Source organism: Callospermophilus lateralis, unplaced genomic scaffold (assembly GCF_048772815.1).
Source record: "Callospermophilus lateralis isolate mCalLat2 unplaced genomic scaffold, mCalLat2.hap1 Scaffold_123, whole genome shotgun sequence".
Classification (NCBI taxonomy): Eukaryota; Metazoa; Chordata; class Mammalia; order Rodentia; family Sciuridae; genus Callospermophilus; species Callospermophilus lateralis.
The window spans coordinates 2,717,199-2,742,212 of record NW_027512416.1 but is presented as its reverse complement, the minus strand read 5'-3'; the positions used below and the strand labels follow the sequence as shown (position 1 = coordinate 2,742,212).

The 25,014-nt window shown below is 33.7% G+C and overlaps 1 protein-coding gene and 1 pseudogene across 1 annotated transcript; one reads left to right on the top strand and one right to left on the bottom strand.

Annotated features, from left to right (window-relative positions):
• Positions 1-1,878: 1,878 nt before the first annotated feature.
• On the top strand, positions 1,879-16,961 carry LOC143640136 (transport and Golgi organization protein 1 homolog; annotated as a pseudogene).
• Positions 16,962-21,183: 4,222 nt separating this feature from the next.
• On the bottom strand, positions 21,184-24,354 carry LOC143640139 (axin interactor, dorsalization-associated protein-like). Its single transcript, XM_077108052.1, has 4 exons — positions 24,267-24,354; positions 22,472-22,594; positions 21,540-21,657; positions 21,184-21,395 (listed from the first exon to the last, which is right to left on the bottom strand). Exons 1-4 carry the CDS (start codon positions 24,352-24,354, stop codon positions 21,353-21,355), a joined length of 372 nt encoding a protein of 123 aa, XP_076964167.1. The 3' UTR covers positions 21,184-21,352.
• Between the last annotated feature and the right edge of the window lie 660 nt (positions 24,355-25,014).

Sequence of the window (25,014 nt, the reverse complement as noted above, 5' to 3'; positions counted from 1 at the left end):
GATGCTTTGGACATGAAATTTAAAGAAGAATTTAAGCCATTTAGTAAAGAGTTAGGAGAAGATGGAGAAGTTCTATTACCAAACAGTGATCAACTTGATATAGTAGAATCAGAGGTCCACCAACTAATTATTTCAGAAGAAATGTTCTCCAAAGACAAAACATTTATAGTTAGTGAATCTGTAAGTATGCTTCTTTGAATATAAAAAAGAAAAACTTATAATAATATCTTCAGTTTAAAACAGTAGCAATAATGCTGATTAATAGAGAATGAAAGTATGAAGTCCAGTCTTGACTTTAATGTATTTTATTAATTATTAGGTATTTGATTAAGTGAAACAATATTGGTGTGAAGTATAAAATAAGTCAGGTCATAGTATTCTTGGTTGTCTTATGGACATAGTACATGTTAAGTTCTCATTGTAAATTATACCTGTGTTAATTTTATTTAAGCTAATTGAAGATTAATTATATTATAACTAGGTAATACCTGTGGCCAAATGATTTGCTCAATTAAATGTAAGAACATAAAAGGAAATTGCTACGATTTCAAGAAGACAATTCAAAGTATCTTATTATCTATGAACTAATTCTTTTTTCTTGTTAGTTGAGGATCTGTTACCCCAATGAATTGCAGCCTTTATTAGAAAACAATAAATTCTACTTCTTTTAAAATTATCTGAATTTCAAATTTATTTTATGTGTTCACGATAGATATATCTTGTTCAGAGGAGTATTCAAATAAAACTGTCAGCTTTTTATGTAATGCAAAACTTGTGAAATGTTTATGAAAACTAATTTAGCTGTAGCTGTTCAAGGCAGAATGATTTTAATTAGTATCTTAAGGGATTGAAGTATTCATAGAACCTATTGACTTGTCATGAGTGTGAGAAACTCATAAATGTAAAGCATTTATTTCCAAATAAAATTTATTATATTTTTCTTTGAATAAGCAGTTTTCTATAATACGGTGATGACCAATGAATAAAAATTAAATAGGCAAAATTCCTTATATTTTGTGAACTTAATTTTTAAAAATATTTTTCTAGTTGTATATGGACATAATACCTTTATTTTATTTGTTTATTTTTATGTGGTTCCCAGGATTGAACCCAGTGCCTCATGCATGCTGGGCAAGTGCTCTACTACTGAGACACAACCCTGGCCCTATAAACTTTGTGGGTGTGTGTGTGTATGTGTGTGTGTATATATTTGTTGTTGTTGTTTATATTATTTCCCCATTATAAAATATCAAGAGATATAAAGGAGTTATAACTTCATTAAGAGAAGGGGCTGGAGATGTAGCTTGGTGGTAGAGCACTTGCCAGGCATGTGTGAGGCCCTGGGATCAATCTCTAGTATGGGCGGAAAAAAAAGTGGATGGGGTGGGGGTTGGAGGGGGTGGATAAAGAATCTTGAGTATTTTGTTTTTCTCTGTTAGAATTAGATTTTAGCTAAACTATCTTGTAAGTAGCTGTTTCCTTTTGGAAAATAACATATATGGTGGTAATAAATTAACTGCATGTTGTTTTGGAATTATAAATAAGAAAAATACTTTTTTAAAAAAAGTGATTTATGGGCTGGGGTTGTGGCTCAGTGGTAGAGTGCTTGCCTTGCATGGGTGAGGCACTAGGTTCGATCCTCAGCACCACATAAAATAAATGAAAAAAAGGTATTATGTTCATCTACAACTAAAAAATATATTTTTAAAAAAGTTATTTATGCTTTTGTTTAATAATAAAACTAAAACTCAGATGCTTTATGTTGTTAATAGAATTGTTTTCATATTCAGTTAAAATATCAATGCTGACTAATTGCCACAAAATATGTTATGATTGAGTTTTTTGCTGGGGTTTTTGCCATCAAAGATTCATGGTAAGATGTTGACATCAAGCATGGATGCTTCTAGACAAATGATGTCAAACGAAGAACAGTTGGAAGATATGAGGCAAGAACTTGTACGACAGTATGAAGAACATCAACAGGCCACAGAACTGTTGAGGCAGGCACACATGAGACACATGGAACAGCTACAAGAAGAGATTAAGAGACTTAATAGACAGTTAGCCCAGGTATGGGAACTTTAGAGTCTCTTTTCTCCTCAATTGAAATAATGGTATTCTTTATGTGGATTTTTTTAAAGTCAAAATTAATTTTCCTAGATACAAATAAATTACAAATACTTAACATCAGGAAGTTCCTGTGATCAACTTTAGACCTTGTTAGGCACACCTAACTCAACTGATATAATGTGCATTATCATTTTATTTAACTGCCTTTCAGGCACTGGAAATGTGACTACAATATAAATTTAAAAATTCTATTGACCATACATAGCTAAAGCACTTTGAGAGTTTTGGAAATATTATACTGAGGTACTTGAGTATACAGTTGCTGTCATTCACTTTTTCAACGTTCATTTATAGTTCTGTGAGTCTACCAATTACCATCTCCAAGGTTTATCTTTATCTATCTTTAATCCATCTTTTTAATCATGAATGGAAATCTTCTGAAGTAATCTGTTTCTAGAACTCTCTCCAAGGACACATCTCTTGTTGATTAGAGAAATTCAAATTTATATAACATTCTTTTCTGAATTTAAATATCTCATGGTATTTGGGAGCTATATTCTCATCAACTGCTATATAAAATATACTCACAAAATTATTGCAGAAAAGCAAGAAATAATTACATGAAAGTTCTTATGAAAACAAATTTATTGAATTTAATTTTGAAAACTAAAACGTGTATTTTTTAAATATAAAATAATAGGAAAATTGATATTTGAGAATAAAATACATCATTTGAAAAATCAGTTTTGCTTTTCTTCATTGCATTTTGTGAATTTATTCTTCTAGAATTTCAATGCAAAAATTGACAGAAAATATTACTCTAACTATACGAATTCCTGAATATTTAAGTTTAAATAACTTTTTTTCTAAAGTTGCAAATTTTGCATTGAACTTCATATGTGCCTTTTAATCCCTAATAATGAAATATGAATCATAAGGTAGAACCAACGTCTCTTGGTCCCAAGGGGTTAAAAGAAATCTGCTTGATATTTCTGCTTTTTACCTCTATCGCAATCAATATTCTTCCATGACCTCTTTTCTTATTTAGAGATCCTCATTAAATAACGAAAACCTGGTTTCAGAAAGAGAAAGGGTGCTTTTAGAGGAGTTGGAAGCACTAAAGCAGCTGTCTTTAGCTGGAAGAGAGAAGCTGTGTTGTGAGCTGTGCAGCAGCAGTACGCAAACACAGGTAGTATTGACTTTGGTGCATTTAGGAACAGTAGATCAACAATGCAGTAGGATTTGTTTGTCTTTATTGTTGGTAGGTGACGTATTTTTATAGTTACTGAGCTTAACATATTGGTGATCACTTAGATGTAAGGTAGGTGGAGTCAAAATGCCTTGCTTTCTGTTTAAGATAATTTGAATCTGGCATTGCTGTAGGAGAAACTGTTGTTCTACCAAGGAGCAACCTTCATTGACAACCCTTATTGCCACACTATATAGAGTATATTAGTTTGAAGCCATTAAAACATTTTTCATCTCTACACTTGAATGATTTATCCTTTTTTTGATACTGCTGATCTCTTGATAAATTGTAGTTAAATAATATTTCAAGCACTTTCTGTTTCACATCATACCAGTATAGAAGAATGATATGCTGTTTTTAAGATGACAGGTTTTCTTTCTGTCTTTTCCTCTCTGTCGTTGCACAAACTTAAACAGGATGAAAATGAAAACCAAAGGGAAATTGAGGAACAGACATTGAAAGAAAAGGAAATGGACAGAAAACCTGAAGATGTACCTCCTGATAGTCTGTCCAGTGAAAGCTATACAAAATGTGTATTTTTTCAGTGCAAAGTCAATTAAAATGGTTGTTCAAATGTAATAAACTTTATTCATCCTGATTTTTATCTTGTACATGTGTATTTTCTTAAAATGTCAATCAGTTATTAACTTGCATAGCCTCAAAGAAACTTTTTAAACTAGAAAATTAAGTATTTTATGATCCTCTTTTGAGTAGTTACTGATTCACCTGCCAAGGGAAGATTACATGATAAGGACTATAAATTTAGGAGATAGTCATATGTGCCCAGCCATTCCTGCTGGAGGTAAATTATTTGAATTGGCAGCAATTTTCTGGGGAATGCAATAAACAGGGTCAACTTCCTGAGAGCTCTTACGTTCTTACTGCAGCTGTGAGAGTTGGGGCCACTCTGCCCTCTTCCTTAACCAAGGTCTCAACCCCCTCGATTGAGGCAGGCCACCGAGGAGTATGGTTCTCTATTTCTTTGTCTAAGTCTTGTAGTCCTGATGTATCTAGTGCAGAAACCCCTCCCTAACCCACAGGAATTCATGTGTTTTGACTTTTCAGTTGCAGCAGGAAGTCAAAGACTGGTGTACATCACACGCTGAGCTCAGTGAACAAATCAAATCATTTGAGAAGTTCCAGAAAGATTTACTTGTAGCTCTTAATCACAAAGATGATACTATTAATGTAAGTTTATACTCCAAATACATGTTTCATCTCATGAATTCTCCTGAAATCTTCTGAATTAAAATCAAGAGTCTTCCAACCTTTTGCTTCTTTTCTAGGCTTTGACTAATTATATCACACAGTTGAATCAGTTACAATGTGAATCTGAATCTGAGGATCAAAATAGAGAAGATGGGTCAGATGAATTAACCAACGGAGAGGTAGCAGGTAAGATCAGTCTCAGGGAGGTTGAATCCTTTTTTTGCTTTCCTGTCTTTAATTAAGTATTTATGCAGATGCCACTTTTCAGCTGGCTGATTTTCTTCTTAAGCTTCAGGGTTGTAGACACATATCACTGGATCTATAGTTATGTCTGTTGCATTGGCAGAGGTGGGTTGCTGGGGTATAATGTAGCAATAGGCATGTGAAGAACACTGACTTTTTCTATCCCATTGAAAACTAGTAAGTACACTGCAGCTACAATAGTCACATCCTATACCTCTAAGTATTGAACATTGTACAGTAAGAGAAATTTATTTCTTAACTTATGCAGATGATAGTTGATTTTGATACTCATCATCTCTATGGCTCTGTGGTTTTAAGGTCCACAGTCAGTCTTAAGAGTCCGGAGGTAGTTGGAACCATAAACTAAGGCTGTGAGAACAGAGGCTAGAGACTATCAGAAAGCTAGAGAGAGGGAGTGTAACAGTATTTACTGATGAGGAAAATATTTCCAGATGTTTTCTCCCAAGTTGGATATTGCTTACATAGCAAGTATTTCAAACCACACCTGGTAGTAGATTCAGGGAGAAAATAGAGGATTGAATCTTTCTAAATAAGACACTTACTTGCCCAAGTGAAGATAGATCTGAGAGAGAAGAAAAGCTTTTATCTTACAAGAATAGCATAGATAACATTTTAGTTGTGCAAACTAGAAATTCACATTTTTTTTGTTTTGTTTTTAAGACAGACACAGTACTTTTATTTATTTTTATGCTGAGGATCAAACTCAGTGCCTCACACATGCTAGGTGAGCACTCTACCACTGAGCCACAATCCCAGCCTGAAATTCACCTCTCTCTTTTTTTTTTTAAATCTAAGCTTGCAATTCTCTTAAAAGTCATTAGTCTAATCAGTTTAGTTATTTAATTGATTTTTTTTTCTTCTGGTGTTTGAACACAATCATTATGTAGTTTGGGGAAGTTAGGAGAATATAGAGTTAAAAGTAAGGAAAGAAAAAGCTAAAGTCTTTTGTTTTTTTAGGTGATTGGAATGAGAAGATCAAAGATCAAATTAAGCAGATGATGGATGTCTCTCGGGTATAGTTCTTTGTAAGAGTCCCATAGTGCCTGTCAATTCTTCCTGTGCCTCACTTTTAAGAATACCTCTCTTTTCTGCAATTTTTAGACACAAACTACAATATCAGTAGTTGAAGAGGATCTAAAACTCTTACAACTTAAGCTAAGAGCCTCGATGTCCACAAAATGTAATCTAGAAGGTGGGTTCTTCTTGAGAAGAAATTGTCATGTTGGAAAGACTTAAAATTTTATTGGAGAGATAAAGAATGGCTTCTTGCTTTCATGCTTCTTACTTTTCTTGGCACTACTCCCTCAAACAAGTTCTTAAGTCCTTGTACACATATAGAGATAAGCTGTTTTATCCTTTACAGACCAAATAAAGAAATTAGAAGGTGACTGCAATTCACTACAGTCTTCTAAAGTTGGACTGGAAGAGGAATGCAAAACTCTAAGGCAGAAAGTTGAGATTTTAAATGAACTCTACCAGAAAAATGAGATAGCACTACAAAAGTAAGATTTTCATTGTTTGTTATTATTATCACTGTGTGAACTAATAGATAATTTTATCTTTTCTTAAGATTATTTACAATTTCTTCTATTTGTAATAAGTAGAGATTTGTCTTTTTTCCTTTGTGTTTTGTGTCCTATAAGTTGCATTTTTCTTTCCATCGTCAGTCTTAAGAGTCCTGAGGTAGTTGGAACCATAAACTAAGGCTGTGAGGACATTGTAATCAACTGTCAAATTCATATGAAGGCAGGAAGTGGTAAAATGGTATTAACAGTCACTGATGTGGAAATACCTCTCAAAGTTCTAGACCCTTTCTTTGATCCCCCTATTTATTTTAATTACCTTTTATTGTGATCAGTTATGTAATTCTAATGTTTTGAACTTGTGTCTCTAACTCTGGACCTTTAAAAATACTGAGTGATTTGGAATGACATGTTTTAGTAGAATAAAAACTTCAAAAAGGAATAATATTTACTTATTGATGGTACAAGTTTTGGACTTGAATATCTCAGATGTTCACACAAAATGGAACTGTGGCAAGGACCTTAGGAGTTACGATTACAGAAGTACTTGTTTGTAGCATATATTTATATATTAATCTTCTTAGTGTGGAGCTAGTTATTTTTTGAAAGTTCATTTGAAGTTTTTAATCCACAAAAATACTTGAATTCTCTAAAAATAGGTTGTGTCAGATTTTATTTGTTTGCACCTGATTTTACTCTTCGGTGTGTATATATATATATATATATCTTGTAAAGCAAAGACAGTCCTTTTTACAGACCTAACTATTTTTAGGTATTTTGACTTCTGTTGCCTAATTAATGCATTAAATATTGAAACCTTTCCATTAACTTTTCTAAAATTCTGTGATCTCCAAGCGACCTTTTTAGAATCTCAAATTTTTGTTCAGGCCAGTTCTAAATTCCTGGCCTGTTTCAAAGAAACATTTCTCATTTTATCACTTTTTTTTAAAAGAACACTTGTTTTCTCTGTCCCTACTAGTAATCTGAATGACCTAAATGTCAATTAATTTTCTTTGTAATGCAATTAAATTGTAGCACTATTTTTCTCAACTCCTCCAAAATTTATTCAGTCATCATCTGTGGTTTGTACTCTTTTTACTCATCCCCAGGTACTATGTTAGTTCTTGCCTCTAACCTAGATTATCTGTCTTCATTCTCCATTTTTTATATTTGTATATAACTTATTTCAAATTCTTAGTAGTTTACTCTATAGCCGCTTGAGTGGACTTTCTAAAATATAAGTCTGTCCATGTCAATATGTGCCTGTGGTTTATGAAGAATTTGCTTTCTATTTGATGACCTGTTCTTTTTTTCTTCCTTGTATCTTTTTAATAGTTTAAATATTTTTAATTATTTTTCTCATCCCCTGTATAAACTTGATGTAATCATAAATTATAATGGAATTATAATTATATAAATATAATTTTATTCATCTTCTCATAATTTAAAGGCCATGGTATATATTCTGGATTTAATAAAAACCTGACATAGATTAATAGGTTTATTATTTTTTTATGGGCTTTAAGTAGCTCCTGAATCCGATAACTGTTGTGGCATTGTATGTTAGTACTTCATATACTGTGAACTCCAAAAGACATTCATTCAATTTATACACATATTTAAAGTTTCTGTAGTTCTGCATTCTGCACTGTTGGTTTCTTATTTGAAATTATTTTCATTCTATTTGAACATTGTCTTTTAATGATAGATTTGATTAGTGTATCAAAGGTAGTACAAGGATAAACAGAGAATAGTATTTTATCCACTAAATATTGCTACCTTTATAATCTGTATTAGGTTGACATGAACTTCATGATTAGAGTTAAAACCAGTTTCCATTTTTAAAGGATCTTTCCTTTGGCTACTGAATTTTGACTGTTACTTAGTTTTAGCAATTTAAAAATATCCAATTAATTACCATCTGTTTTAAATTTTTTCTTTAAGGAGTCCATTATCATTGTTGTTTGGTCTTATCCCTCCCCTAGTTTCTGTAGTCCTTTCTCTGTTTTTTTAACAGTTGTATTGGGAAGTGCCTAGGTGTAGTTTTCCCGACCCCACCCACTTTTCCTCTTGCAGTTATGTTGCTTGGGACCATTAAACACTTCTTGAATTTTCGAGTCTTTTTCTAAATGTTGATTTTACCTCATTCTCTCTTCTGATTATAATAATGCATATTAGAATTTGATTTCCCCTGCCTCCTACATTCTGGATTTACTTCTTCTGGATATTTTCTTCTGACCTGTCTTAAAAGCGCTAGGATTTATTTTACTTCCCAAATCTGCTGCTAAAATCATTCATTGAGTTTAGGATTTTAAAAAAATTCAGGGTTTAAAATATTATTTTAGTTGTAGATGGACACAATATTTTATTTTTTATAGGATTTTTTTTAAGAGAGAGAGAAAGAGAATTTTAATATTTATTTTTTAGTTTTTGGTAGACACAACATCTTCGTTTGCATGGGGTGCTGAGGATTGAACCCGGGCCGCACGCATGCCAGGCGAGCATGCTACCGCTTGAGCCACATCCCCAGCCCGACACACTATTTTATTTATTTTATGTGGTGTTGAGGACTGATCCCAGTGCCCCACACATGTGGGGCCCGTGCTTCACCACTGAGCCACAACCCCAGTCCTATTTCAGTACTACAGCTCAAACCCAGGACCTTGAGCCATGTGCTCTACTATTGAGCTACCTCCCCAGACTCCTTGCTCTTTCTCATAAGGGACTAGGGTCTTACTGCTTTCCAAGCTATCTTTAATCTCATAATTCTGCCTCTGCCTCCTGAGTATCTTCGACTGTAGGTAGGTCACCACACCCAACTATTTCTTGGTTTTATAGTTTCTAATTCTTTGACAAAATTCGTAATTTTTTTTCCTCTTTTGTGGTGCTGGTGTTTGAACCCAGAGCCTTGTGCATGCAAGGCAGCACTCTACCAACTAAACTATATTCCCAGCCCTGAAATTCATAATCTTGACTTTACTTTTTTGACTATATAAAGCACAGTGATTTTAAAACATGTGCAGATAACCCCATTAGGTGGTTTCCTTTTCTGTGGGATTTTTTCTCACAGAATTTTGTCTTATGGAGTGCCTGGTCAGTTTTGATTGGCCAACATTTTTGTGATAATTATAGATGAAAGTTGAGGACTAAGACGAAGTTATCTTCTTATAGAAAAGTGTTGAGGTTACTTCAGTAAGATTGTCACTTTAAACTTAGTCAGCAATTAAGATAATTCAAAAATGACTTGTCTTTTCAATGTTTCAGTATTGTTCCTTTTGGATTTTTTGCCTGTTCATCACTTAAGTGTGCAGTACTTTCTAATCTAAACTCAAAGGCTAGGGCTTTTGTTAAGGGTCCCTTTATTGGTAGCCTCTTTTTTCCTCTAAGCCCAGGAATTAAATGAAGGCTTTGTTCAGACTCATATCTTTGTGTTATCTTCAATAGGAGAAAAGTACCTTAAAGTGCCAGCCTTACTTGTAATTCTGAGATTCCTTTTTCTAATGGATCTTGGCCACATACATATATCTTCACTGACTTTTTAGCTTGGATTCCTTCAAACACAATTTTATATTCTTATAAAGATGTTTTGATTGTTCTTAGTGCTCTCAGACTAACTCTTTGATAATTGGAAACAAAATTCTCTCTTTTCTTCAATATTCAGTTTTCTCCATATTCATTCTTAAGCCAGTGGGGAAAATTATTATATTCCTTTAGACATCATTTATACCTGAAACAGTGAGCTCTTTTATTCTTTAGCATCTTACAAGGTAACTAGTATATTATAGCCACTCATAAAATACTTGCTGAAGAATTAAATGAAAAGCTATATAAGAATATATAATCCCCTTTTTCTATTTGGTATCAGTAATCCTTTTTTACTGTAGTTCTTCTGATTTATGGAAAATTAAGTTTCAAGTTAATTATCTTTTGAATTGAACTATGGCTAAAGTAGTACAAGGATAGCAGAAAATAGTATTTTTTAAATCATTAAATGTGGCTACCTTTGTGTCAGTAGATGAACATCTTGAGTTTCATGATCAGAGTTAAAACTTGTCAGTAGATAATACTCTGATAGTGGGTCAGTTTGGCTTCTTTTTCTGGTTGATAGACATTATCAAAACTCAGATTTGTCTTTTTGCTTAATTTACAATTCTTTTGAAATAGATATCTAAAGTTTGAAAAATGTTCTGTGGTTAATTGCATAGCTAAAAGACATATTCTAGAAGATTTTTTCTTTGACTGACTATATCTTTATTATGGTACCAGTCTTGGATTGAGAAAAGAGTTCCTCCATGACAAAGATATACTTAGTGTCCTACCCATGGCAGAAACGAGAAAAGAATTATCCCCTGCTTTATCCTAATATGTTTATTTATGTTAGGTTGATCAGTCCTGATCTTCCACATTGAAGTAAAGTGAGTTTTTATTATCTTACACACAGAAGACTTGCCCTTGGGGCACATGTTGTTTTCACATTTATTTTATTTACTGATAAGTAGAGAATTAAGAGGAGAAGTTAGAAAATGTAAGTGATTTGCCAGAGTTTGATTTATGAAATTGCAGGTTTGAATTCCCATTTTATGTGCCTAAGCATTTTATAGAATTGTGGGAAGTGATATTCACAAAGAGAAACTTTTGATTTGATAACTGGCTTTATTATAGGAAACTGAGTCAAGAAGAATGTGAGAGACTAGAAAAAGAGCAGCAGCTGTCAGCTGCAGATGAAAAGGTGGTTTCCGCTGTACAGGAAGTTAAAAATTACAAGTGAGTTCAGTTTCTAAAGGAGGGTGTCAATGTCTAATGAATTAGTTTTAGCTTTGTTTTTAATCTTTTTTTTTTACATTATGTAGATAGAAGAAAATAGCATGGAAGTATAAATAACGAGAGGATATGAACACATTCAATTCACACAGGAGAAAAAATAAATTTCAACTTCACAAATGAGAAATGTTAACAAAAATTTACTTGTACCCATTGGGCAAGACCATAGGGAACTTGGTCAATGCAAACACTTCTGGGGGTTTTGTATGTTGTAGTAATTCTTTAAGAAATCAGTTTTCTGTGTGTTATATCAAGACCCACAAAAGTGTGGCATTTGATAGACCTTGGAAATCTTCTATGGATATAATTTGAAAAAAAGAAAAAAAGTTTTAAGGAGGAAGATATTTCTAGCAGAATTACTTGAGAACACACTGATGAACAGTTAAGGAAATTATAATTTATCAATTCAGAATCTCTAGCAATTAAATGATAAAGAAGTTATTAGTATTAGGGTTTTATTTATTTATTTATTTATTTATTTATTTATTTATTTGTTTGTTTGTTTATTTATTTTTGGTGCTTTACTACTAAGCTACATCCTTAGACCTTTTTTTTACTTTGAGACAGGGTCTCAGTTGCATAGGTTCCCACTTAATTGCTGAGACTGACCTCGAACTTGTGATCCTCCTGCCTCAGCTTCCCAATCATTGGAATTACTGGCATGTGGCATTGCACCTGGTCTGTAGTATTAGTTTTGATCACACTGGATTCATATAACAATAGAAATGTTTTTCTTATGTATGATAAAAGTCTTTAAAAGTATAGCTGATGGAATAAAGGGAAAATGGTCAGAATGTTTCAAATTTTATTCAATTGTTGTAATTCTTAGGCAGAGAATTGAAGAGATGGAAGAAGAATTACAGAAAACCGAGTGCTCATTTAAAAACCAGGTAGTAATTAATACTGTCCTGTAGTTGCAGAATTCTTTGATATCTAATACAGACAATTATAGGCTATTATAAAGAGTTCCTAAAAACATTTTTTTAATGTGTTGTCTTTTTCAGATTGCTATGCATGAGAAGAAAGCTCATGATAATTGGGTAAGATTTTTTCCCCCTTTTCTTTATTTTTTGCATAGCCTACCGCAACTGAATTTGAATATTTTCTCTTTAATAGCTCAAAGCTTGTTCTGCAGAAAGAGCTATAGCTGAAGAGAAAAGGGAAGCTGCTAATTTGAGACAGAAGTATGTGATTTTTGTGTCTTACTGTATGTTTTATAGTGTTTTAAGGTTATGCTAGATACTATCTATGATTGCTGTTTCATAATTTAGCCCATTCTTTCTCAATATTCAAGACTACTGGAAATGACCCAAAAGATGGCAATGCGGCAAGATGAACCTGTGATTGTAAAACCAATGCCGGGGAGACCAAATTTACAAAATCCTCCTCGGAGAGGTAGGGGGCACTTTGTAAAAGGAGCTATTTTATTTCTTGGTGCAGAATGTATGTAAATTACTTTTTATTTCTGTGTGTAATGGTTATGAAATAATCTGAATGATTTGCTAAAGCGGGAGGTGTGGGGGTTGGTTCAGGGAGAAGGCTGCCTTAAAGTAGTAACACGGCATTGTTGTCTTTAGGTCCACTGAGCCATAATGGCTCTTTTGGTCCATCCCCCGTGAGTGGTGGAGAATGTTCCCCTCCACTGACAGCAGAGCCAGTTGGGAGACCTCGTTCTGCTACTCTTAATCAAAGAGATATGCCTAGAAATGGATTTGGTGAGCATTCACATGTTGCTTTATAGTAAACTGCTTCAAGGTTTTGTTTTTTTTCCCTTTTAAATATTCTAATGAAAACATAGAATTTGGGCCTGTACAATATATAGAAGATAATTTCTTACTTTATCTTAGTGAATGTTTTCTGTAAAATCTGTTCTAGAATAGAAAACATTTTTTTTTTCCTGGAGGTCCCTGTATTGTTTTTTTCTATTAAATTTTACACTGTGAAGTGTAAACCTTTATCTTTAAATTAAATCTCTATGGTGTTCCTTTCCCAAATATAAAAGTAGCCTTAAACTTTATGTAGCATACATATTTCCAATATGAAATACTGAGTCTTACTTTCAATTCTAAATAGGACTGTAGTCTTGGTAAGATTGGAAGTCAGGTTATACAGACTAAAGAAAAGCCAACCTACACATACTTCAAGTCTATAGCTTAAAGTTTAGGACCAGTACGTATTAATTTGCTGTTCTATCAACCCAAGGCAGTTCTTTATTTTACTTAAGTCTCTTCATAAATTGTGATTTTCGTATTGGGCAACCCATTTTTTAAAAAAAAAATTTTTAATTGTAGATGGTGTGGTGCTGAGAATCAAACCCAGTGCCTCACACATGCTAGGCAAACACTCTACAACTGAGCTATGACCCCAACCCCTGGGCAACCCATTTTTAATGTTGCTTTCTAGTTATTGTTGAGCCCTGACCTGTCCACCAGTGGTTTATTTCTTCTGAAAAATACATACAAGGGCTCTGATCTTTCTTTCCCAAGGGTCATTGGATAGACTTTTACCTCGTACTCAATGGTCTTCTGAGGCATCTGGGAAACCCGTTGCCTCTGGTAAAGAGACCAAGTAATTTCAAAGAATCTGTAATTGTGGATGCAGGATTTTTATTCTCTTCATGTTAGAATAAGTCTGAATCCATTCTTTGATCTCTAACAGACCCAGGATGTGGTCCAGCTCACATGAAGAGCAGCTCCAGAAGTTCTTCTCCAGCTAAGGTGATGGATGAGGGCAAGGTAAGTTCTGTAGTTACTGTGAATCACGTGGTCGTGCAGGAACATGTAGCTTTCCTACAGTACTTGCTCTTTGCTTTATCCTTCTTTGTGTTCTATTTGTACTATCCCATTTGTTTTTTAAAAAGCAAACTGTTCCCCAAGAACCTGAGACCCCCTCAGTTTCTACCATTACTTCTTTGACTGAGCATCCAGTTGGAGTAAGTACTTAGAGGTTGAGAACTGAATTGGGTTTTATTCTGTGCATTTCTGGGAAGGATATTCAGAGCATGACACTGATCTTGTTTGCTTTAAACTGCATGCAATATTGAGCTTACTTTTCTCCTTAACTTGGAAATGTGGCTTAAGTGTGTACCACTATAATGAACTACAGAATGTGAAAAGTTATCACTCTAACTTTACATGGTGTTTTGTGTTGAATGTTCAAAGGCAAAGTAAATTCATTAAAAATTATATAATTCATCATTTCTATTTTTGTTTGGAAGAATGCTATTTAAGAATTCCTCCATTTGAGCAAACCCTATTTTGAGTTATTTGAATTAGATTGGTATCAGATTTTATGAAAGTGAAATACTGTTTCAGTGCAACAATGATAATCTGAAATGACCTCTTGAGCCAGTCCCAAGCAATGGTCCATTTGTTCACATAAGTGCATTCTCTTGAAACTGTGTTGCTATTATATCTGGTAGGTCTTCTGCAGCTCTATAATAAAATAAATTTTTAATTGTTTAGTTTCAAACCCACTACTCATAGGAAATGATAAATCAATATCTCAAATGGTGTACAGTAAATGAAAGTAAATATTAAAGCCTTGTCTTCCTAATTTGTGTATATAGCATTGTATTGGAAAATACTTCTCAAGTTCCAGTGTATACATATTCCAGGAATATACATCTCTGAAGCAATCTAAGGGCAGCTTAGATAAGACCCCCAAACCCCTTTGTAGTAGAAGATTTAAAAGAGAGCAAAGACCCGTTGTTAGAGAGGAGTAGAGGTGGGAAAAGCATGGCTTGGAGGTAAACATGGGATTGAGATCCTTTAATATGCAGAGTGGCCTTCAACAAATGATGATAATCCATTTGCTTTTGTTCCCTCTTATTTAAAACAAGACAGTCTATGTAAAGATCTCAGAGGTTGAATAATATATGAAAGACTTACTGAAGATACTCTGAATTGTAGCAATTATTACATGGGTAAAGAATGGATTTTTCATTTTATTCTGTTCATTCTTAATATAGAAGTAATGAGCTATTGTGACGAAAGGGAAGTGATGGGGAGGGGGGACTCCCTTTGAAATAGGTTGTAGTGAATACAGCATGACATACTGGTCAGAAATCACCTCTGTTAATAACCTCTGCCAGTCCTCTTGCCTTTCCCTTTCCTGTGCAGATATAATCAGTAACAAACTGCTCCCTCTTGTGGAATCCTTCTAACTTCTGTAAGCTGTCAGTGGGAATACACAGGAGGGGTGGGTAGAGTTTGTTGCACTGATGGTGTTCTGTGGACAGGTGCCTGTTTGGGGTTTTAGCTTTTATCAGTGTTGGTACTTTGTCTTAATACATAGGAATTTTAAAACTTTTAACTGCTTTCAAATCTTAAATTGCAGGTTAATATGGCTATGAAAGGGCCCCCTCCTTTCTCAGGGGTACCCTTCATGGGCCCCCCTATGGGACCCCCGATGGGACGGCCTCCACCACCTCCCTTTTGGTATGGACCACCATTTCAGCTCGGTGGGCCTTTTGGGCCTCAGCCAATTCCTCCACCGTTTGGTATGATGATCTGAACAGTAGTGATTGACGTATAAATCACATTCATCTTTCATTTCTATTGCTTGCTAAAACAGTTGGTTGCTATCTCAGGTCTTAACAATGAAAGGATACAGCTGAGTACATTTTAACTTTTCCTCCAGTTTTCTGGGACATATAGGACACTACATAATCTTATACTGAGATAGGCAATAGCTATCTCATAGACAAGGATAAGGGGCTATAAAGAGAAAAGCCAGAAATATTACTTCTGCAGATGTTTGTTGAAAATATGTTGATATGCACTGCAATAGATGGAAAGGTGGATGAGACACATGACATAACTTAAAATTTTGTCACAGATATGAAAATCCTATAGCATAAAGTTTGTAATCACCCATAATGGAAGCATAAGCAGTAGGTTATAGAATATAGAAAAGGAAAAGTCAAACCCTCCTTACCTTGAGAAAAGTCAGAGGGAAGTGTTAAAGAGGAGGATTTAACAGTGACCTAATAAATGTTGCTGATTTAATTAGGTGGCTGTGGAAGGCCTTTTCCAGGAGGGCATGCCCCTTGATTCTGATGGCATGTGTAAAGTCCATGCTGAAATACTTCATGAATTTTTAATGGATACAGTAATAAATAGTGGGATTTCCTTTTATCAAAATTTCTTTGATGTAGTAAAGTTCTTATTTCATAATCTATCATCTTGTCATGGTAATATAGTACTTCCAAATATAAATGGAGCTCTTGTGAGATAGAAATAATTCTGCAATTATATAGTAGGGAAAGAAAAAAGATAAGCCTGGAGCTAGGTAGAGCCATGTTTAAATCCTTAATATGTTGCTTCATGGCTGGTTGGCCAGGCTATAACCTAAACTTGTTCCATTTCAGTTTGCCTCATCTGGCAAGTCAGGATGTTCACCAGTTGATGTTCTAGGCTTGGGAGAAATTAAAGACTATATTAACATACTTGAAATCACCCAAGTTCAGAAATTTCTGGGTATTTACATAACTTCCTTTTTATTTTCCAGGTCCTGGTATGCGTCCACCAATAGGCTTCAGAGAATATGCACCAGGTGTTCCACCTGGACAATGGGATTTGCCTTTTGAACCTCGTGATTTTTTTCCAGGACCTGCACCATTTAGACCTTTAGGCTCATTTGGCCCAAGAGAGTACTTCATTCCTGGTGCCCCATTACCACCTCCAACTCATGGTCCCTGAGACTATGGGCCACCACCTGCTGCAAAAGACTTAATGTCTTCAGGCTTTAAAGATGAACCTCCACCTACACCCAATTCTCAGAGTAGTGAGGGCTGTTCACAGGCCTTAAAACAGGGCCCATAAAATTAACCTCTGACACTTAGTCAGAAAGTGGACTATGAACTATTCATTGTGTTGAAGGATTATTGGCTTCAAAATATAAAAAGTTTATTTTAAATGGTTTATGTTTTTAGAATAAAGCTGCCTTGGTGCAGTACACATTTGGAGCCAAAATATTTTCCCCCTAAATATCCCCCACTTAAACTAGAGTATCCTTCCAACTTTAAAATGTGCAATAAGGAATACCTTTGTTTTAGTTAATGTAGCATATACAATTGCTAAATGATTTAGAATGTCATAATTATGGACATTTCCTGTGGAAATGCTTTAAGAACATGGATTTCCATTATCCTATTTTTAGTGTATTCCAGTTGATAACGGAGAAATGGTGTTTTATAAGCTTGATTTTTCTCTTTAAATATCTGGTCGCAGAGACTGTTACACTAAAAATGTTTACTCAAAGATCATAAACTTCATTTTCCTTCTTTCTGAAGTTCTTTGTTGTAATAGTTCATAAAAAAATGTTTATTAATATTTCCCAAGTGTCTGTTGATTCATTGGATCGTCATGTGACTTTGTGCCATTGGGGAAGCATGTAAACTCACTCTCAGAACTGAAGATGGTGACTTGGCAGCATATTTCCTGTTGCTCACTGTTCAGGAGGCTAGACCTTGGTCAACTGTGGACTTATACAGAGGAATTTCTTTTACTTGTGAGAAGTCTTCTGGCTCTATTTTTGTAGCACATTCATGTACTTTTTTCTAACCACTGTCCATGTGAGAATGGTTTTCTGAGAATGAGTTTACATTAGTAGCAAGAGTTGTTTGACCTGAAGTTCTACTGCTTTTGCCATTATTGCATTATAACAGTAAAATATAGGGTGGTATGTTGTGTCTATAAAAAATAAGGAAATTTCTTTTAAAAAATGTACACACACACTCTTCTCTTTCCCATACCTTGCCACTGATTTCCAAGAAATATGATAAAAAAAATTAGAAAAATATAATCTTCTGAGAAAGAATGAATGAAACTCTAAGGCTTATAATGTCTTTAATCAGCAACTATGGGCTGAATTAAATTCTTTTTTTTTTACAGATACTCAAATATATTTTATTTAAAAATCAATTAAAGCAAATCCTGAATCTGTAACTACTGTCTTTAAAACAATGTTTCTAAGAACTAGCTCTCCAGAGCTGTAATTTTAATTACAGCAATTTTAACAGTACATTTTAAGAGGTTTAAGATTTAAATAAAATTATAAAAGCCTGGTACTTTTATTTACTGCTAGACCATATTCTTTCATTCTTTAAAGTTCTAGAAAGTAATAGGATTGTTGAAACCTAGAACATATCATTGTTCTTTTTATGTCCCCTAAGTATTCTCAAAATAGGGGCAAAAGCTTCAGTGTGAAACAAAATCTCTGTGAAACAAAATCTCTAAACTACTGAAGATGACTCAGAATCAAAAAGAATTTGAGTCTGTTAGGAAGAATTCAATCTACATAGCCTCCATTTAATATCAGAAGCAGCAGCTGTGTGTAAGAGGAAAACCGTATAATAGCTTATGCCATTTTTAACCATGTAAAATAAAATTGAAGTCACAAACACCAATTTTGAATGTATCTTTCAACCTCTACAGGACACAAGGCAATGCTGAAGTTACTATAATTTCTAATTTTAAAATAGCATTTAAATAAAGGTGATGTCAGCTAGGAAGATAGATTTTCAAGGAAAGGCAGATTTATTCTTTTTATTCAAAGCAACAGTAGTTTTCCCTCTAAAGCCTTTTTTGTATTTATTCTATTAGTAAGCTATAATGCGTTCTATGTAGTTTATCTGAGCAGTTCTGAACCCACCCATAGTTGCCTCTCCTTACATCCATCTGATTGTACCACTTCTGTAGCAAAGCCCAAGGTAGCTGCCCATATACCGGTTGTGAGAGAATACTGTCCCTTGATTCCATTATACTTTTGTATCTCAAAAGTTTTAGAAGTTCTCTCCAGCAAATTGTGTTTGAGTTTAGTTACTAAAATCATTTCATTTGTGAAGCAGTAGTGTTTCAACCTGAAAGTACTACTGCTATAGTTGTAATTATTGTCCAGTGACTCATCCCCTCCCACACTAGAAAGTAAATTTAAACAACTAATTTGTGAGATACAGATTGTTTTGTGTTAATTGCTTCAAGATAAAACCACCTTTTTTGGCAGGGGAGGTTTGGTCATTCAGGTCTGAATTAAAGCTAAGCTGATGACAATGTTCAATTTAAGTTTGTTTAATGCTGATGAAAGACATTCATACAAAGCATCCTCTTTTTTTTCACATAACCCCATTCTTTGGTGGCAGCTGGGGTTGGGGCTCAGAGGTAGAGTACTTGCCTAGCGCAGGCAAGGCCCTGGGTTTAATCCTCAGCATCACACAAATAAATAGAGGTTTAAAAAAACATTCTTATGTGAAGGATGCTAAATGTTTCTTCATATAAATTATCACTTTGAGGGGCTGGGGTTGCGTGTGAGGCACTGGGTTTGATTCTCAGCACCACATATAAATATAAAGGTACTGTGTCCATCTACAACCAAAAAAAAAAGGTATGTTTTTTTTTTTAAATTATCACTTTGATATACATGTTTTATAGTCTGAAAAAAACAGAAAGAACAATGTATCAGTTTTGCTACATTTTAATAGTAGATTTTAAGGGAGCAACTTCAAACATCAGTAACATCAAACAAAAAGGTACTGAGTACTCCACAGGGTACAGAGTGCTGCCGAAAACCTTGGAAAGTTTACATGACATGGAGAAGATGAGGCCCTTCTCTTGAGAAGTTTACAGTCTGGAAATTTTGACTACTCAGAGTTTCAGTTGAGTGAACATTTTTTTTAAGGCAAATTCTTCATTTCCTAGAACTACTGTAGACTGAACTATTTTTGCACTTGTGAAATTAACCCAATCCAGATGAAAGAAAAGATAAATTTGGTTGAGAATTCTTTCAGGCTCATATAGTTTTATTAACATTCATCTAGAAAACAAAATTGACCTAACAGACAACTGAAAAATTAAAGACTAGATCTCTTGAAGTGCAAGGGCTAAAATAACTGTTATTCGTTTTAAAAAGCAAACAGATGGTATGATTAGGGTTTACACTAGTTTAAAAATAGGCCAAGTATTGCATTCCCTTCATGCATTGTTCTTTTAAAATAGTGAATATTAAAATACATGGGTTCTACATGTAACCCACAAAAAAGCTCCTCACAAATCTTTATGTTCTGTGTATCAAATATCCACCTTGTGTACTCTGAAAGTTTTATTTATGTCTCATCATTAAGTTAAAAGTAATGTAAATGGTGAAATTATAATAGGCTAATGACCTGCATATTTTCTTATGAATGTCACTATATCTAAATAGGAAATAAATTGCAATTGTATCTACCTATATTTAAAAAAATAGAATATCTTTCCAGATTTTGCATACTCATCACTTTATAAAGACAAAGTATGCAGGTTTTAAGGTTTCACAATCAGTTGTCAGAAAAACAGCAGTTGTTCCTGCAGTATCTCATTAGCATCTGACTCAATTATTTCTAGATGACATGATTTAAACCCACCCAAAAATTTGTAATTATTCTGAGAGAGATGGTTTTAATGTTAACCCTAGAATCATTAATGTTAACCCTGGAAACAATAGCAATGTGATGTACAACAACTAATCAACATGACTAAATATATGGTCACTTTCAGAAAAACAATCTGGTCATCTGGAAAAAAATCACAGCTACAATCTGGGGGGCACTCCCATATAAGATATTGATCTGGTAAAGGCACACTATTTCAAAGTAGAACTATCAGATTAGGGTGAATTTAGGCCAGCTCTAAGGAACAGCCTATAAGACAGACCATAACTGATCCAATTTCCTTTCAAAGCAATCTGGTACTATCCTACCCACTTCAATTCAAAAGTTTGAAGTTAATTCAAATCAAAAGACCATATTGGAGCAAAAGTGAGCAAATGTGTAAACTCTAACACATTCTTATTGCTGTATTTTAAAGTTTGAAGATGAGCATACCTACCACAGCAGTATTGTTCCAGGAAGCAGGGTAGAAACAGTGGTAAATTAGGAAAAAGACTATGAATTGCACAATTAATAGAAAAGTAAAAACATGTTTCAAAATCTACAATAAACCTTGTATCCAAAAGAGTCATAACAATGAGGTGCTGGACTTTAGTTCTGTGGTACAGCGTTGCAATGGACTCACTGGCCTATAGGTACGGCTCACTTCCTGCCTCCTGAAGGATGAATATGCTACCCAGAGCTATGATGGTTTCTACTGAGTGGTAAAATTCACAGAAATTCCACATTACTCATGTCAGAATCATTCCTTGTGCAAAGTTTGATGTAGATGAAGATAAAGTGGTTTCTTGGTCAATAACTGCAATTTCTTTTAAAGTCAGTGGGTTTCTTGTATCTGTAACCACAATAGAAAGATGATTGTTTAAAATACTTTGATGATTGATTTACTTCAATGTTACATTCTCGGTAAGAGGGACTAAGGAGAAACATGAACCAGTAACCATTAGAACAGTATGAATCCTATATGTATATCACTTACAGTTCTATTACAATTGGCCCAGGTTTAATCTCATCCATCTCCATGAAAGCAAAACACTTGGTGCTGGTAAACCTTTTTTTAGGCTTGTAGTGTTTGAATTCAAAGAAGATAGCTGCACCTAAAGAATTAAAACAAACCACATATGCCAGAGACCACATATTTCTTATGTGTCACCAGAAGCCTATGATTTTACAAAGTAACATGTGTCAAACAGTCTGATGACACAACTGTTGATAAATCACTGTGGCTGTCACTCCAAGCTCTTCTACCATGTCTGAGTGACATTTCTCCATATCATTTAATTCTACAAAGTACAACAAAATTGTATAGCAAGAATGTAAGTTATGTACACATGTAGAATCATAAACTACCAAAGAATGTAAAATATTAAATACCACAAGAAAAACAGAAGTTACTTAAGTATCAGTAGTACCTATAGAAATGGTTTCAATAAGCACCTATATTAGATAGAATAGAAATTTAAAAGAGTTCCTTTGATATTTTATTTCTCTCCCTCCTGAAACCACCATGCTCAGATTGTCCTTTCCATATTCTTACAAACTAACTGCCAGTTATAGTATCTTTTTACCCAATGCATCTTATTGAAAGAAAAAATAATTATTCTTTAACTGTTAGAAAGTAATCATTAGGTTCCTAAAAGGACTTAAGGTAATTATTAGAGAACCTGCTTCCTTAACTCTGTATTATGAGAAAAACTTCCCTGTCAAATAATATTTAACCACATTATTACACAACTAGATAATGCAACTGCTAATTCTCATATTTAAAAAAATTGTTGATTTGACTTTCTTTAAGTCAATATTCATAACTATGTGACATAAGATCTTGTGTTAAGTACACTATCAACACAAACCCAGATAAGTACTGTTCTTAAGAAGTCCTTAAGAAGTCAGTAACTGATAATTACAAACCTCTGGTTAATTTTTCAATATGCTTCTGGAGCTCAATGTCCACATTAAAATGAACATATGTATCTTCTTTTCTTGAAGCCACAGCAGTATCTGGCACAGGAGTTAAATCTATGCCATTCAGATCTGGAGAATCAAATAAGTTTCTGCTTATGAGCATTCACATATACAGACGGAAAATCTAGAAACTGCAAAGGTTACAGTTCCTAAAGAGGCATGGAAAGAGCTGAGAGGAGATTCTCAGGCTAAGAGATTCCTATTTGGTGTGAGCAAGTATGTGAGAGTTGTGGAAGTTCATGGGGTATGTGGAGAGAAATGAATATAGACTGGATAGGAGACCTCATGAAGGGGACAAGGAAGCCTTTACATGGCCAAGTTGACAAAACTTGATCTTCATAGTGAAGTGGTAAAAAGAACAAACATGTTTTCCTTAGGGAATAGCCCACTATATTTTGCTATGCAAAAAAAAAAAAAAATCTGGAGTATATAATTTGCCACAATGGAGCTCTGCCACCAATTTCTAACTTTGATCAAGTATATGGCTTATTTAGAAAAGTCTTTAAACCTAACCTTATCATAATTTCCCTGTTAAGAACCCAAAATGGATGAGAACAGCCAACAAAAACCCTTTTGTTAATGAATAATTTTTCATACATATTATCTAAATTCTGGTTATACTGTTTACAACATACCCTGAATTTACAACAACCAGATGGTACGTTATATATAGTTTTAATTTTCTGGGTTTTAAAATCTCAGTTTAATCAAATTCAACATGGACTCATTTAATAACTCTTCAGTGTTTATGTGTTATTCATTTATGTGTCTCAAAAAGCTCAAAAACAATTTAGTACATTTAATAATTAAAAAATATTTACATAAAATTATTTCAGTTTAACATATGCAAAGGTAACTTAACATTTACAACATCATTAAATATTTTTGTGTTTTAAGTATACTTTCTGAATGAGTATGCAGTTTTTCAAATGGTCTATCAAACAATGTAAATATTTTCCAGTACACTATATATTTGATAACTGGTAACATCGGAATTTAAAAGTGTACCAGTATTAGTGCTGTGGATTATGTTCTTTAATTAAATCTTTTTCTTTGTGGTTCTATTTTTCTTTTAATTAGCACTAATGAACCCATGGATCTGACTTTATTTCTGCAATTGATAAAAGTTCCTCCATTTAATTTCAGCACCGATCTGTTCCTTTGGTGCAAAACTACAGATTAAAATAAGCCATTTGTACTAACTATAGTTATTTCTATAAAATGGTATAATTTATTCCTTAATCACATCATCATCCCATGGGATTGCTTTCAGGGCATGGATGTTATGGACGCACCCTACTTCCCTGTCCCCTGATTTTCATCTGCCTCTGTAGGACTCACCTATGTAGATACCTCAGTAGCACAGGAAAAAGAGGGGCTGAAGCAGGAGAGATGGGAAAACAGGAAATGGGGCTTTGTGTAGAAAACTACACACCCATGGAAGGTGAGGAGTGCTATTGTTAATCTACATCCTGAAGGCTGTAGCTGCTTTTAAAGACAATGTGCATGTTTAGTCCGCACGTTAGCTGGAATCTGAAGAGCAAAAATCTATACAAACTCAAAAGCAAGTAGGAAATATATTTTGTAAGTCTTTCAGAACTATGTTCTGTTATGATCTCTTCTAGGATTTTGCCTCATTATAGAATGCATTAAAGTAAGTTGTCACATATACAAGACCATCCCCTGTCAAAAACTTTGTCCCATATGAGAAAAAACATAATGCAATTTGCCAGTTATTTACCCTTTATACTAACTGTAATATAGGGATCGATGCACTGTCCAGCATCTTTCAGACCAATTTTCTCAATCCTGATAGTGAGTAATGTCATTCCCGGTTCTGATGGCAACCTTGGTAATAAAGTACCTGGCAACAGAGAAACCTCAATAAAAGTTAGCTCCACCAATAATTCAGAGTAAATACTTTGACAAACAGAAGATATAGCCTACCTCTTAAGAACTAGCTTGGCATTATGTATTTTTATTTCCAAAATTCATGAACATCTGATTTATACTTTTTTAGAAAAATATTTAATTTTACACATAATATATCTGCATTTCCCAGCCATACAATCACCTTTAAGCAGAAATAATAATTTCTATAATAATAGTGTATAGTATGTATAATAAAAGTTTGTTAAAAACATCACTTGAGGAAGCCCAATTATACATAATAGTATAATATGCTCACATAATATTTATATTCCATATGTACTTCTATATTATTCTCAGCATCTTAATATGAAGTGGTAGAACAAAGAAAAGCTTTTAAAATACTTGTTATTCTGTTCTAAAGTCTGAGACATTTAATATCAGAGTTGATCAATACATTCTTTCCTTTAATTACTCCTAATAAAGAATAATTTACAATTTGATATTTATGTTTATTTTAACTTTATAGTCTAACTTCTATTCTTCATTCTATTTTGTATGATTTATTCTCAGAAATTATTACTATACAGACTGCCATATAAAAGGGCCATTTGTATAAC